General features: G+C 47.9%; 1 protein-coding gene across 1 annotated transcript in view; it reads left to right on the forward strand.

Annotated features, from left to right (window-relative positions):
* CDH23 (cadherin related 23) overlaps positions 1-14,112 on the forward strand; it is a 437,615-nt gene that overhangs the window by 394,112 nt on the left and 29,391 nt on the right. The window contains exons 39-41 of the mRNA XM_065922525.1: positions 4,485-4,706; positions 4,976-5,095; positions 5,728-5,908. Coding sequence (XP_065778597.1) covers positions 4,485-4,706; positions 4,976-5,095; positions 5,728-5,908 — 523 coding nt within the window. The remainder of the gene's footprint in view (positions 1-4,484; positions 4,707-4,975; positions 5,096-5,727; positions 5,909-14,112) is intronic.

The raw sequence follows: 14,112 nt of genomic DNA on the forward strand, positions 1-14,112 counted from the left end.
CGCCCCCGGGCGGCCATAGAGGGCACTGCCTCTCCAAGGCTCCTCGGGAGGGGCTTCCCACTTTCCCGCACGACCTGACCCTGAAAGGTGGAGGAGCCAGGCAGTATCCCAGAGAGTCAGCAGCGCAGCTTGATCGCTAGTTTCAAGTCTTTTCTTCTCTCCCCTATTCCTGTTTGCAGAGGATTAGTATTGGTGCAAAGCCTGAGGGGTATATTTACATCTAACTTAGCATCATCATCATAGATTCTATCAGCCCTCACCCACCAGGAGGGGCTTGTACCGTTATCCTCCAACCCAGCCCAGGTCCTGATATGTCATAGGCACTCCCAGTAGTGGAATGGATGGATGGAATCTAACTTTTGTAACTAGCTGGGTGAGTTGGAGCAGACTCGACTGTAGATCGCAGAGCCTGCAACACTCTTGTGCACATATACACATGCACACAGGTGCGGGCTTGGCACATCCCTACTCTGCGACACGTGTGGGGGTGGGGGTGGGGGGGGTGCACGCACAACATTGGGTAGTGTGTCCCATAGAAAATCACCAGCACTCCTCTGGCCCAGGCCCCAGCTTTACCTCCCACCTCGAAGCCTCTCTCCCTGCACCCCAGAGCTCTGCAGGACGCTCCCACACACAGAGGACCTCTCGCCCTCTGCTCTTGCACCACACCCAGTACTGGAGCCCCTGACAATGTCTCTCTCCTTTCTTCCAAGTTGTTCTTATCGCTTAGGGCTCAACTCAGGCTCTTTCCCTTTACAAAGCACCCTGAGTGTCCCCTGAAGGTCTCCGTCCAGTCTACACCCCCTTTGTCTATCACACCGAGCCTGGGGTTACCAAACAGCTGGTCTTCCCCCCAGGCTCATTTGCCCTCCTGGGCTAGACTATGAGCTTTTGGGAACCAGGGTCTGTCTCTGATGTTTCTGAGTCCCTGGCACAAAAGTGGGCATAGGGGAGATGTTTGATGCACACTTCTCTGAATGGATAAATTGATGTATAAGTGAGCAGTGATTTCCCAAATAGAAGTGGAGGTGACAGTGGTAAGGGCCAGGGTTCAGGGGCAAGGGAGGGCACAGCACTGTGCCCTGTTTACCGCCGCCTGGGTGAAGCTTCCAAAGGCTTTGCTGACCCGTTAAGGGTGTTGAGCTCACGAGCAACACCTGGGCTGAAAGACAAAGTACACAGACCCAGAGTCCGTGTGGGTCGGGAGTCAGGGTGGTGAGACTCAGGGAGAGCCGGGAACTCTGGGTGTCCCGTGGGCAGACTGGGCCAAGTCAGAGATTCCCCGGATGCTTCCAGCCCTCACTCCCAGGGCAGAGAAAGCTGCAACGGAGGAAGGGTGGGCATCACGCTATTACTATGTGAACTGGCATAGGCCTAGTCTCCCTGAAGCCAGGGAGTCCCCCTGGGATGGGAGTCCCAGTGATTTCCAGGACATAATCCAAGTTCTTGGTCACATCCTGATCTTGTTACCCTGCTTTAGGGGACAGCCCGGGCCCTTCTTCCTGACAGAGTGTGAGTTCTTCCACCCAGGGAAGTCACAAAGCCAGCTGAAACCAGGTGGGTTCCAGGTACTCTTCCCACCCTGGCCATTGTCCGGTGGAAGTGAGATGGGGTCACCGTAGGGTGAGACCCTAGAGCACCTGCTCTCCCTCCCCTCATCCCTTCCGGGCTTGGCCCGGCCCAGCCCACCCTTGAAACCAGACTCCCTCTGCCCCAGGGCCTAGAAGGTGGGTGTGGGGAGGCTGGGATTGGGGGAGGGGAGCAACTGCTCTGCCAACCCCTTACCCAGGGTGAGAACACCTGAGCTGGGCCCAGTTGCCCTGTCCTCCACTTACTTCCTCCCCACCACACTCCCCCCCACCCCAGTGAGCCTCCTAGGTTTGCATCAGGGTGAGACACAGAGGCATTGCCCAAGGTGTGGGCATGGTCCAGAAACCTCAAGCACTGTTTCTCCAGTATCAGGGCAGAAGAACTTGGCTGTGAGGACCTCCGGGGCACCAACTTCCTCCTCACACTAGAGGCCAGGGGAAGTCAGACCCGCCCCCCCCTCCCAAGCTCCTACCTGGTCTTAGAGAGAAGGGGTACCATGGAGCAGCTCCATTACAGCCCCGCCTCACTCTCAGTCCTGCACTGGTTAGACCCACTTCCAGGAGTCTGGGGAAGTGGGAAATGTCAGTACCACCACCCTTTAGATGAGGCTGTAGGGTGGTGCTGGCATGTCTTGCTGGTAGAAGGGGCTCAGAAGGATGCAGTGCTGGGCTCCTCACTGGTGGTAAGCGCTCACAGCTGCATCTGTGTGCAGAGCCACAGATGAACACAGTGTCCTTCCTTGACAGTCATCTTTACTCAAAGATTTGGGGCCTCCACCACCATTTTTAATGGGTACTAACAAACACCTTATGGGGGAAAAAAGTATGAAACTTACATGAGCTTTCAATAGGAGAGATTTCAAAGATGTTTCATTCTTGAGATAAATGCTTCAGGGGTGTTCCCCAAATGAGTGCAAGTCCCCTCTCCACTCTGGTGGGAAAGTCTGAGAAATGTAAAAACAATGGATTTTCCTTTGCTGTGTGATTGTAATTTTTATGAAGTCATTGAAACTCTAAGACCCAAAAGAGTATCTCCCTGATGGAGCAGGGGTTCAGACTGATGGTGGCAGATCAGCTCCTCGGAATGTCTGAACCAGAAGGGATGTTAAAGAACAAGTTGGGTCCTTCACTAACAGACAGAAAAGGTCCAGAAAGGATCTCTGTGACATGTCCAAGGTCACTGAGTCCCATCTCCACGTTTCCAACACTACCTGCTTTGGAAACAGTTCTAGCAACCACCTAACATACCCCACCCAACCCCTGCCAAGATCTAGAGCTGCAGCTGTCCCTGCCTCCCTGGGGCAGTGAAGTCTTCTTGGGTGCAGGTCTCCTGTCCATCTGTCTGTCCTTCCACAGGTAATTCCAGAACCAACTCAACCCCCAGTAAAGGTGCACATAAATTGTCTATATCCAGCTTTTTGCACTACCTGCTTTCAGTTCCCTGCCCTTGACAATTGCCTGGTCACATTCTCTCTACCCAGATGTTTTGAAAGTAGTTATAACTTTATTATTGTATTTTATATTAGTCACTAATTATAGTTTGTATGAGTCAGGGTACTGGAAGGAAACAGATGGCACACTCAGAAAGGGCTCAACTGAAGAGAGCTTAATGGAGGGACTATTTACAGAGGGTTGGTAAAGCACCCATGGACTAAAAACTGCAGGAAGCCATTTCCACCCATGGGTGCAGAAGGCAAGAGGGGGATGAGGTAACTAGAGCCCAGTGAGGGCCAGAGCCATGAAAGAGGGGCCACCCAGCAGAACCACTGCCTCTGGCAGAACTGCAGTGAAAAAAAGAGAGTAGAAATGCCCCCACCCCCTCTCCGTCTTCTGCCTGGACCTCCCATGGGCCAAACCATCTGGAAGCCAAATGGCAAGGGAGCTCAGGTAAGGACTCCTCCATCCTCCCAGGTAAGGTGATCCACAGAGGACTCCTCCATCCTCCCAGGTAAGGCGGTCCACAGAGGACTCCTCCATCCTCCCTGGTAAGGCGATCCACAGAGGACTCCTCCATCCTCCCTGGTAACGTGATCCACAGAGGACTCCTCCATCCTCCCAGGTGGAGGAGCAGAAAAGGGAGGAGGGAAGCTGAGGGACAGAGAATACCAGTACATGGCTAAGTTCTTGCTTCCACTTACCGCTTCTGCTTGTGAAGTGCCACATCAACCACCTCAATGGTTCTTGGGTGCTGCTTGCTGAGTTTCGATTGATTGACTAAGTATTATCTGTGGTCTGATTGGACCAAACATCCATCAAAAATGGCCAGTCATTGGAGAGCATGGTGTGAAATTGTTCTTGCACTGAAGTCATATGCTGTTAGCTTTATTTTTTCACAACTCTACAAATTCTGTCCATGGAACTGCCCCAAGCCCAAGGTCCTTCCTTCTCAAAAGTGCTGAAAATAGGTATTTCTTCCGTTTTCCTGAACAGTGGGTAAAGTTTAAATGCATGGGCTGCATACGTTACATTCTTGCCTTTTGTGATCTAGAAGGAGGTCCAGGGTAAGTAAAGCCCTGGCCCAGTCCAAGCTATGGGCTGGAGGCAGTTATTGGGGTTCATCTCACGTGCCAATGTTAATCACTAGATCAGTGTTCTGACAAGGACCCTGAGGTTGCATCTGGCCTCAGCAGTGCAGTGGTTGATTAGTAATGTCTGCCACTGACATGGACATGGTGCAAGTGCTATCTTGGACCAAAGCAGTTACCTGGCTTGGCTCTCAGTGGGGCCTCTGATTTCCTCCATCAGCCTGTGACTTCACTCACTCTCATCCTTCTCTCTTTACCTCACCATGTTGGATCACACTGAGTAAGTTCAGCCTAGGAACACGTCCAGCTAGCTCCACCTCAAACCCCCTAGCCCGCTGACCGAGGAACCTAATCACACCCTTCTCCACAGGCCACCACCCACGTGTACGTGACCATCGTGGATGAGAACGATAACGCACCCGTGTTCCAGCAGCCCCACTACGAGATCTTACTGGATGAGGGCCCGGGCACAGTCAACACCAGCCTCATCACCATCCAGGCCCTGGATCTAGATGAAGGACCCAATGGCACAGTTACCTATGCCATCGTGGCAGGCAACATCATCAACACCTTTCGTATCCACAGACACACGGTCAGCAGCTGGTGGAAGGGGCCAAGAAGAGGGTCAGCCGGCTAAAGGGATTGGCGGGCAGTTCAGTGACATCGTAGGGGTGGGGGCAGAGCAAAGATGGAGTCCAGGAGGAAAACAGGATGGCCGCATGTGCGGGAGGATGAAAAGGCTGGGACAACAGGGCCTCCTTATCTCAGCCAGGATGTCAGGGCCTACCTCCTAGGGGGGTCAGAGGGTACCCCAGACCCACGACCCATTGACCCACAGTGGTCCTTCTCTGTACCCCACAGGGCATCATCCGTGCTGCCAAGGAGCTGGACTATGAGATCAGCCATGGCCGCTACACCCTGATTGTCACTGCCACGGACCAGTGTCCCCTCCTGTCGCATCGCCTCACTTCTACCACCACGGTGGGTGGGTGGGTGGGTGGCACCCAGCCCCAGCTTGGACAGCTCCATGGGGAAACAGGGTAGGGAAAGATTATTCAGGAGAAACCCCTCAATCCACCAGCCCTGTCCTGGTCTCTGCAACTCACCCAAACTTGCACTGTGACTTTGGGATTACTGAACCTCTCTGTGTGGCTGCAGCTGTGAGATAGATGATTCTGCCTGCCTTTCTCCCCTTCATGGGGAGAGCACAAACTCTGGTCAAGCCAGCAGGGTTTCATGTTCCTGGTCTTCTACCTCCTGTGTGACTCTGGGCAAGTCACTTAGCCTCTCTGAGCTTCACTTCCTCCTCTGTAAATGGGGGATAATATAAACTATTTCAGAGTATGGGAGGAGAAAATAAGACCAGATAAAATGACCATAGTTCAGCAATAAGTAGAAGTTTGTAGCATTATTATTAATAATATTATTCTGCCCTTGGAAAGACTTTGACAATAACAATAATTTTTCTACATGTATAGCTTCAAAGACCCTCCCACACCCATTAACCAATATGATCCTTACATCAGTCTGGGAAGCAGAATTTTCAGGTCCAGTTTACAGATAAATAGGCCTGGCTGGTGTCCGGTCCTGACTAAGCTCGCCCATCATCTCAGGTGCTTGTGAACGTGAATGACATCAATGATAACGTGCCCACCTTCCCCCGAGACTACGAGGGGCCATTTGACGTCACTGAGGGCCAGCCAGGACCCAGAGTGTGGACCTTCCTAGCCCATGACCAGGACTCGGGCCCCAATGGGCAGGTGGAGTACAGCATCGTGGATGGAGACCCTCTGGGTGAGTGGGCCTGAGCTTGGTGATGGGGTGGCACGACCCAGTGGGCCTCTCCCTGACCCCACTCAGGAATTGGGTGAAAAAGGAGGTTTTCCTAACTACTAATGGTAGTTTACCCCATAATTGTATGATCTTGCACTCTCTGGGCCTCAGTTTCCCCATCCACGAGATAATGGAAATAAACTCATCCCTGGAATATGGTGAGAACACCCTGAAATCTGGGAGCAGAGGCTGGTAGTCTTGGAAGGTCACAGACTCCTTTGAGAATCTGATAGAAAACACCCTGGGTCATACCCAGAGTAAAGGCTCCAGGGAAGAGGAAAGAAGGAAAGACAGGCATCCTTGCCGCAGACCTTCAGGACCCCCCAGATGCACACTGAGGGAGCACCCAGACTTCTCTGCACACCTCATCATCATCCCTTAATGACCTTCACAGCTGCCTTGGCTGACCCCCTCAGTTGAAGAGCAGCATTTGCCTGGCCAGAGCAGTTTCTCAAGATAGTTTTTACTCACTTTTGTGGCATAGGAATCCCAAACTCAGGGCCTACTGGGGCAATGCAGGGAGCATACATGGGGGGAAAGGTCTGGGCTAGAGAATAGGGAGCCAGGGGCTGTGGCAGCCAGTGGTGGTCAGATTGAAATGCAGACCTGGGGTGAGGACTTCCCATTTTTAAAAAGGAATGATGGAAATCCAAATCATTGTGAAACATTCTGATTTTTAATTGATCACTCAATAAATATTTATTGACCATATTTGCTGATCACATTCCAGATGCTGAGTATACAGAATGGTAAAAAAAAAAAAAAAAAAAAAAATCAGACACAAATCCATACCTTTATAGAACATGTGTTCTGGTTGGAAGATACAGGCCATGAACATAACTGATTAAGTAGATGACTTTGTCTATTGGGAGGTGCTAAGTGCTATGGAGAAACATAAAGCCAGGAGAATGGGGAGTGCCAGGGTAACACCTGCAGTTTTAGAGAGAATGCTCAAGGAAAACCTGGGCAAGGAGGTGACATTTGACCAAAGACCTGAAGGAGGTGATGAGTGGGTCATGTGGTTATCCAGGGAAGAGCATGGCAGACGGAGAGAGCAGCAAGTGTAAAGGCTCTCAGATTGGAGTGTGCCTGATTTATTCACAGAGGAGCAAAAAGGCCCAGTGACTGGCATGAAGCCAGCAAGGGAAAGAGTAGGAAGAGATGAGATCAGAGAGGTAACAGAGCCAGATGTTGTTGGGTCCTGCAGGCCATTGTGAGGACTTGTCTTTTTCTCCAAGTGACAGGGGAAGCATAAGAGAGGTTTGAGCACCAGAGGGATACGATTTGACTTGAATTTCAACAGGAACCCTCCAGTTCCTGAGCTCAGAACGGAGAATAGAGGTTAAGGAATGACTGATAGGAGCCCCTTGTAGTCACTCGGGCTAGAGATGTGAAGCTAGAACCAGGGAGGTGGCATTGGAAATGGTGAGAACTCTAGTATATTTCACAGACAGCCAACAGGATGTGAGATGTAACTCAAGGATGACACCAAGATTTGGGCCTGAGCAACTGTGCTGTTAGCAGATGGGAAGACTGCAGGAGGAGCAGGAAAAGGGGGCTGGGGGATGGGAAAGCTGAGGTTAGGTTTGAGATGTCAGATTGTTGTTCAGTCGCTAAGTCATGTCCGACTTTGTGACCCCATGGACTGCACCACAACAGGCTTCCCTGTCCTTCACCATCTCCCGGAGTTTGCTAAAGCTCATGTCTATTAGTCAGTGATGCCATCCAACCATCTCATCCTCTGTCGCCCCCTTCTCCTCCTACCCTCAGTCTTTCCCAGCATCAGGGTCTTTTCCACTTGAGTTGGCTCTTTGCATCAAGTGGCCAAAGTATTGGAGCTTCAACATCAGTCCTTCCAGTGAATATTCAGGGTTAATTTCCTTTAGGATTGATTCGTTTGATCTCCTTGCTGTCCAAGGGACTTTCAAGAGTCTTCTCCAGCACCACAGTTCAAAAGCATCATTCTTTGGTGGTCAACCTTCTTTATGGTCCAACTCTCACATCTGCACATAACTATTGGAAAAACCATAGCTTTGAGTATACGGACCTTTGTCAGCAAAGTGATATCTATGCTTTTGAATACGCTGTCTAGGTTTGTCATTTCTTTGCCCTTTCTTCCAAGGAGCAAGTGTCTTTTAATTTCATGTCTGCAGTCACTGTCCACAGTGATTTTGGAGCCCAAGAAAATAATGTTTCTCACTGTTTCTATTGTTTCCCCATCTATTTGCCATGAAGTTATGGGACTGAATACCTTGATCTTAGTTTTTTGAATGCTGAGTTTTAAGGCAGCTTTTTTACTCTCCTCTTTCACCTTCATATCAAGAAGCTCTTTAGTTCCTCTTCACCTTCTGCCATTAAAGTAGTATCATCTGCATATCTGAGGTTGTTGATATTTCTTCCAGCAATCTTGATTCCAGCTTGTGATCCATCCAGGCTGGCATTTCGCATGATGTACTCTGCATATAAGTTAAATAAGCAGGGTGACAGTATACAGCCTTGACGTACTCCTTTCCCAATTTTGAATCAGTCCATTGTTCCATATCCAGTTCTAACTGTTACTTCTTGTCCTGCATACAGTTTTCCAGGAGACAGGTAAGGTGGTCTGGTATTCCCATCTCTTTAAGAATTTTCCACAGTTTGTTGTGATCCAGACAGTCAAAGGCTTTAGCATTTTTCTGGAATTTTCTTGCTTTTTCTGTGATCCAATGGATGTTGGCAATTTGACACCTTGTTTCTCTGCATTTTCTAAATCCAGCTTGTATATCTGGAAGTTCTCAGTTCACATACTGCTGAAGCCTAGCTTGAAAGATTTTTAGCATAATCTTGCTAGCATGTGAAACAAGTACAATTGTAAGATAATTTGAACATTCTTTGGCATTGCGTTTCTTTGGGATTGCAGTGAAAACTGATCTTTTCCAGTCCTGTGGCCACTACTGAGCTTTCCAAATTTGCTGGCATATTGAGTACAGCACTTTCATAGCATCATCTTTTAGGGTTTGAAATAATTCAGCTGAAATTCCACCACCTCCACTAGCTTTGTTTGTAGTGATGCTTCCTAAGGCCCACTTGACTTCACATTCCAGGATGTCTGGCTCTAGGTGAGTGATCATACCATCGTGATTATCTGGCTCATGAAGATCATTTTTTTGTATAGTTCTTCTATGTATTCTTGCCACCTCTTCTTAATATCTTCTGCTTCTGTTAGGTCCATATCATTACTGTCCTTTATGAACCCATCTTTGCATGCAATGTTCCCTTGGTATCTCTAATTTTCTTGAAGAGATCTCTAGTCCTTCCCATTCTGTTGTTTTCCTCTATTTCTTTGCACTGATCGCTGAGGAAGGCTTTCTTGTCTCTCCTTGCTATTCTTTGGAACTCTGTGTTCAAATGGGTATATCTTCCCTTTTCTCCTTTACTTTTCACTTTTCTTTTCACAGCTATTTGTAAGACCTCCTCAGACAACCATTTTGCTTCTTTGCATTTCTTTTTCTTGGGGATGGTCTTGATCCCTATCTCCTATACAATGTCACAAACCTCTGTCCATAGTTCATCAGGCACTCTGTCTATCAGATCTAGTCCCTTAAATCTATTTCTCTCTTCCACTGTATAATCATAAGGGATTTGATTTAGGTCATACCTGAATGGTCTAGTGGTTTTCCCCACTTTCTTCAATTTCAGTCTGAATTTGACAGTAAGTAGTTCATGATCTGAGCCAGTCAGCTCCTGGTCTTGTTTTTGCTGACTGTATAGAGCTTCTCCATCTTTGGCTGCAAAGAATATAATCAGTCTGATTTCAGTGTTGACCATCTGGTGATGTCCATGTGTAGAGTCTTCTCTTGTGCTGTTGGAAGAGGGTGTTTGCTATGACCAGTGCGTTCTCTTGGCAAAACTCTATTAGCCTTTGCCCTGCTTCATTCTGTACTCCAAGGCCAAATTTGCCTGTTACTCCAAGTGTTGCTTGACTTCGTACTTTTGCATTCCAGTCCCCTATAATGAAAAGGACATCTTTTTTGGGTGTTAGTTCTCAAAGGTCTTGTAGGTCTTCATAGAACCGTTCAACTTCAGCTTCTTCAGCGTTACTGGTCGGGGCATAGACTTGGATTACCGTGATAGTGAATGGTTTGCCTTGGAAACGAACAGAGATCATTCTGTCATTTTTGAGATTGCATCCAAGTACTGCATTTTGGACTCTTTTATTGACTATGATGGCTACTCCATTTCTTCTAAGGGATTTCTGCCCACAGTAGCAGAGATAATGGTCATCTGAGTTAAATTCACCTGTTCCAGTCCCTCTTAGTTCGCTGATTCCTAGAATGTTGACATTCACTCTTGCCATCTCCTGTTTGACCACTTCCAATTTGCCTTCATTCATGGACCTAACATTCCAGGTTCCTATGCAATATTGCTCTTTACAGCATCGAACCTTGCTTCTATCACCAGTCCCATCCACAACTGGGTGTTGTTTTTGCTTTGGCTCCATCCCTCCCTTCATTCTGGAGTTACTTCTCCACTGATCTCCAGTAGCATATTGGGCACCTACTGACCTGGGGAGTTCCTCTTTCCGTATCCTATCATTTTACCTTCTCATACTGTTCATGGGGTTCTCAAGGCAAGAATGCTGAAGTGGTTTGCCATTCTCTTCTCCAGTGGACCACATTCTGTCAGACCTCTCCACCATGACCCGTCCGTCTTGGGTGGCCCGACATGGCATGGCTTAGTTTCATTGAGTTAGACAAGGCTGTGCTCCGTGTGATCATATTGGCTAGTTGTCTGTGACTGTGGTTTCAGTCTGTCTGCCCTCTGATGCCCTCTCTCAGCACCTACCGTCTTACTTGGGTTTTTCTTACCTTGGACGTGAGAATGGAATTCCAGTTGAGCTATTTCAAATCCTGTAAGACGATGCTGTGAAAGTGCTGCCCTCAATGTGTTGGCAAATTTGGAAAACTCAGCAGTGGCCACAGGACTGGAAAAGGTCAGTTTTCATTCCAATCCCAAAAAAAGGCAATGCCAAAGAATGCTCAAACTACCGCACAATTGCACTAATCTCACATGCTAGTAAAGTAATGCTCAAAATTCTCCAAGCCAGGCTTCAGCAATACGTGAACCATGAACTTCCAGATGTTCCAGCTGGATTTAGAAAAGTCAGAGGAACCAGAAATCAAATTCCCAACATCTGCTGGATCATCGAAAAAGCAAGAGAGTTTCAGAAAAACATCTATTTCTGCTTTATTGACTATGCCAAAGCCTTTGACTGTGTGGACCACAACAAACTGTGGAAAATTATGTAAGAGATGGGAATACCAGACCGCCTGACCTGCCTCTTGAGAAACCTGTATGCAGGTCAGGACGCAACAGTTAGAACTGGACATGGAACAACAGACTGGTTCCAAATAGGAAAAGGAGTATGTCAAGGCTGTATATTGTCACCTTGCTTATTTAACTTATATGCAGAATACTTCATGAGAAATGCTGGGCTGGAAGAAGCACAAGCTGGAATCAAGATTGCCGGGAGAAATATCAATAACCTCAGATATGCAGATGACACCACCGTTATGGCAGAAAGTGAAGAAGAACTAAAGAGCCTCTTGATGAAAGTGAAAAAGGAGAGTGAAAAAGTTGGCTTAAAGCTCAGCATTCAGAAAACTAAGATCATGGCATCTGGTCCCATCACTTCATGGGAAATAGATGGGGAAACGGTGGAAACAGTGGCTGACTTTATTTTTTGGGGCTCCAAAATCACTGCAGATGGTGATTGCAGCCATGAAATTAAAAGACACTTACTCCTTGGAAGGAAAGTTATGACCAATGTAGACAACATATTAAAAAGCAGAGACATTACTTTACCAACAAAGGTCTGTCTAGTCAAGGCTATGGTTTTTCCAGTAGTCATGTATGGATGTGAGAGTTGGACTATAAGAAAAGCTGAGAACAGAAGAATTGATGCTTTTGAACTGTGGTGTTGGAGAAGACTCTTGAGACTCCCTTGGACTGCAAGGAGATCCAACCAGTCCATCCTAAAGGAGATCAGTCCTGGGTGTTCATTGGAAGGACTGATGTTGAAGCTGAAACTCCAATACTTTGGCCACCTGACACAAAGAGCTGACTCGTTTGAAAAGACCCTGAGTCTGGGAAAGATTGAAGGCAGGAAGAGAAGGAGACGACAGAGGATGAGATGGTTGGATGGCATCACCGACTCAATGGACATGAATTTGGGTAAACTCTGGGAGTTGGTGATGGACAGGGAGGCCTGGTGTGCTGTGGTTCATGGGGTCGCAGAGAGTGGGACACAACTAAGCAACTGAACTGAACTGATACAGTTTTTTGTGTATTTTTGCCATCTCTTCTTAATCTCTTCTGCTTCTGTTAGGTCCTTGCCATTTCTGTCCTTTATTGTGCCCATCTTTGCATGAAGTATTCCCTTGGTATCTCCAGTTTTCTTGAAGAGATCTCTAGTCTTTTCTGTTCTGTTGTTTTCCTCTATTTCTCTTCATTATTCACTTAGGAAGGCTTTCTATCTCTCCTTGATATTCTCTGAGAATCTGCATTTAGTTGGGTGTATCTTTCCCTTTCTCCTTTGCCTTTCACTTCTTTTCTCAGCTATTTGTAAGGCCTCCTCACACAACCACTTTGCCTTCTTGCATTTCTTGTTCTTGGGGATGGATTTGGTTACCACCCCCTGTACAATGTCATGAACCTCCATCCACAGTTTTTCAGGCACTCTGTCTACCAGATCTAATCCCTTGAATCTATTTGTCACCTCCACTGTATAATCATAAAGGATTTGATTTGGATCATACCTGAATGGCCTAGAGGTTTTCCCTATTTTTTTTCAAGTTGAACCTGAATTTTGCAATAAGGAGATGATGATCTGAGCCACAGCCAGCTCCAGGTCTTTTTTTGCTGACTGTATAGAGCTTCTCCATCTTCGACTGCAAAGAATAAAATCAATCTGATTTCGGTGTTGACCACCTGGTGATGTCCATGTGTAGAGTCGTCTCTTGTGTTGTTGGGAGAGGGTGTTTGCTGTGACCGGTGTGTTCTCTTGGCAGAGCTCTGTCAACCTTTGCCCTGCTTTGTTTTGTTCTGTAAGGCCAAACTTGCCTGTTACTCCAGGTATGTCTTGACTTCCTATTTTGCATTCCAGTCCCCTATGATGAAAAGGACATCTTTTTTGGTGGTAGTTCTAGAAGGTCTTGTAGGTCTTCACAGAAGAGTTCAACTTCAGCTTCTTTGGTGTTAGTGTTTAGGGCATAGACTTGGATTACTGTGATACTGAATGGTTTGCCTTGGAAACAAACTGAGATCATTCTGTTGTTTGTGAGATTTCATACAAGTACTGAATTTCAGACTCTTGATGACTTTGAGGGCTGCTCCATTTCTTCTGAAGGATTCTTGCCCACAGTAGCAGATATAATGTCAGATAGTGCTTGGGTATACAAACCAGGAGCTCAGGAGAGAAGTCTGCTGTCAAGAGAGGTATTTGGCAGTAGTCACCCCAGAGATATATGAAGGCATGAGATGAGAGAAGTGCATTGAGACAGCTGACAGAGGAGAATAGAACCTGGGATGAATTTTCAATTAAGAGACTATAAAAGCAAATCTACTTCTGTAGGGCCAGACTTGGAGCCCCTGCTGCCCAGAGCTTGTGATGGGTCACTCTGTTCTGCTACGTCACTCTGTCATGTCCCAAAAAGTTCTTTCTCTGGCCAAGCACTGTGCCTTCCTGCTTTGCAACCAGCAGAGCCTGGGCCTTTCTCTGCTCTTGTCATACACAGAGGTGGTGTCACTTAACAGGAGTCCTGCTCTTGTTCAGGAGGCTGCCAGAGCCTGCTTGACAGGTGGGTGTTGGGTGGGCCGCTGCACCCCTTCCCAGGCAGGGGCCATCTCTGGACCCGCCTCTAGGGTTCAGGGCTCACACACATGTCCAGCAAACTGTTCCCTGGCACCGGTCTTTGCAGTCCTGTGGAGAACCTGCTGGGTTAAATGTACACGTGATCGGGGCCAGCCCAGGAACTTGGGGCCCCATGGAGGCAGGCCAAGAGTAGACATTCACCCAAAGATAACTTGGGTGGAGGGGGTCACTGAGCACAGCCCCCAGCCCAGAGGAGAAGAGCAGAGGCTGGGTGGGGCGGGGAGGCTGACTGTGCCCTGGTGGAACGCCTGGC

Source organism: Muntiacus reevesi, chromosome 2 (genome assembly GCF_963930625.1).
Source record: "Muntiacus reevesi chromosome 2, mMunRee1.1, whole genome shotgun sequence".
Lineage (NCBI taxonomy): Eukaryota > Metazoa > Chordata > Mammalia > Artiodactyla > Cervidae > Muntiacus > Muntiacus reevesi.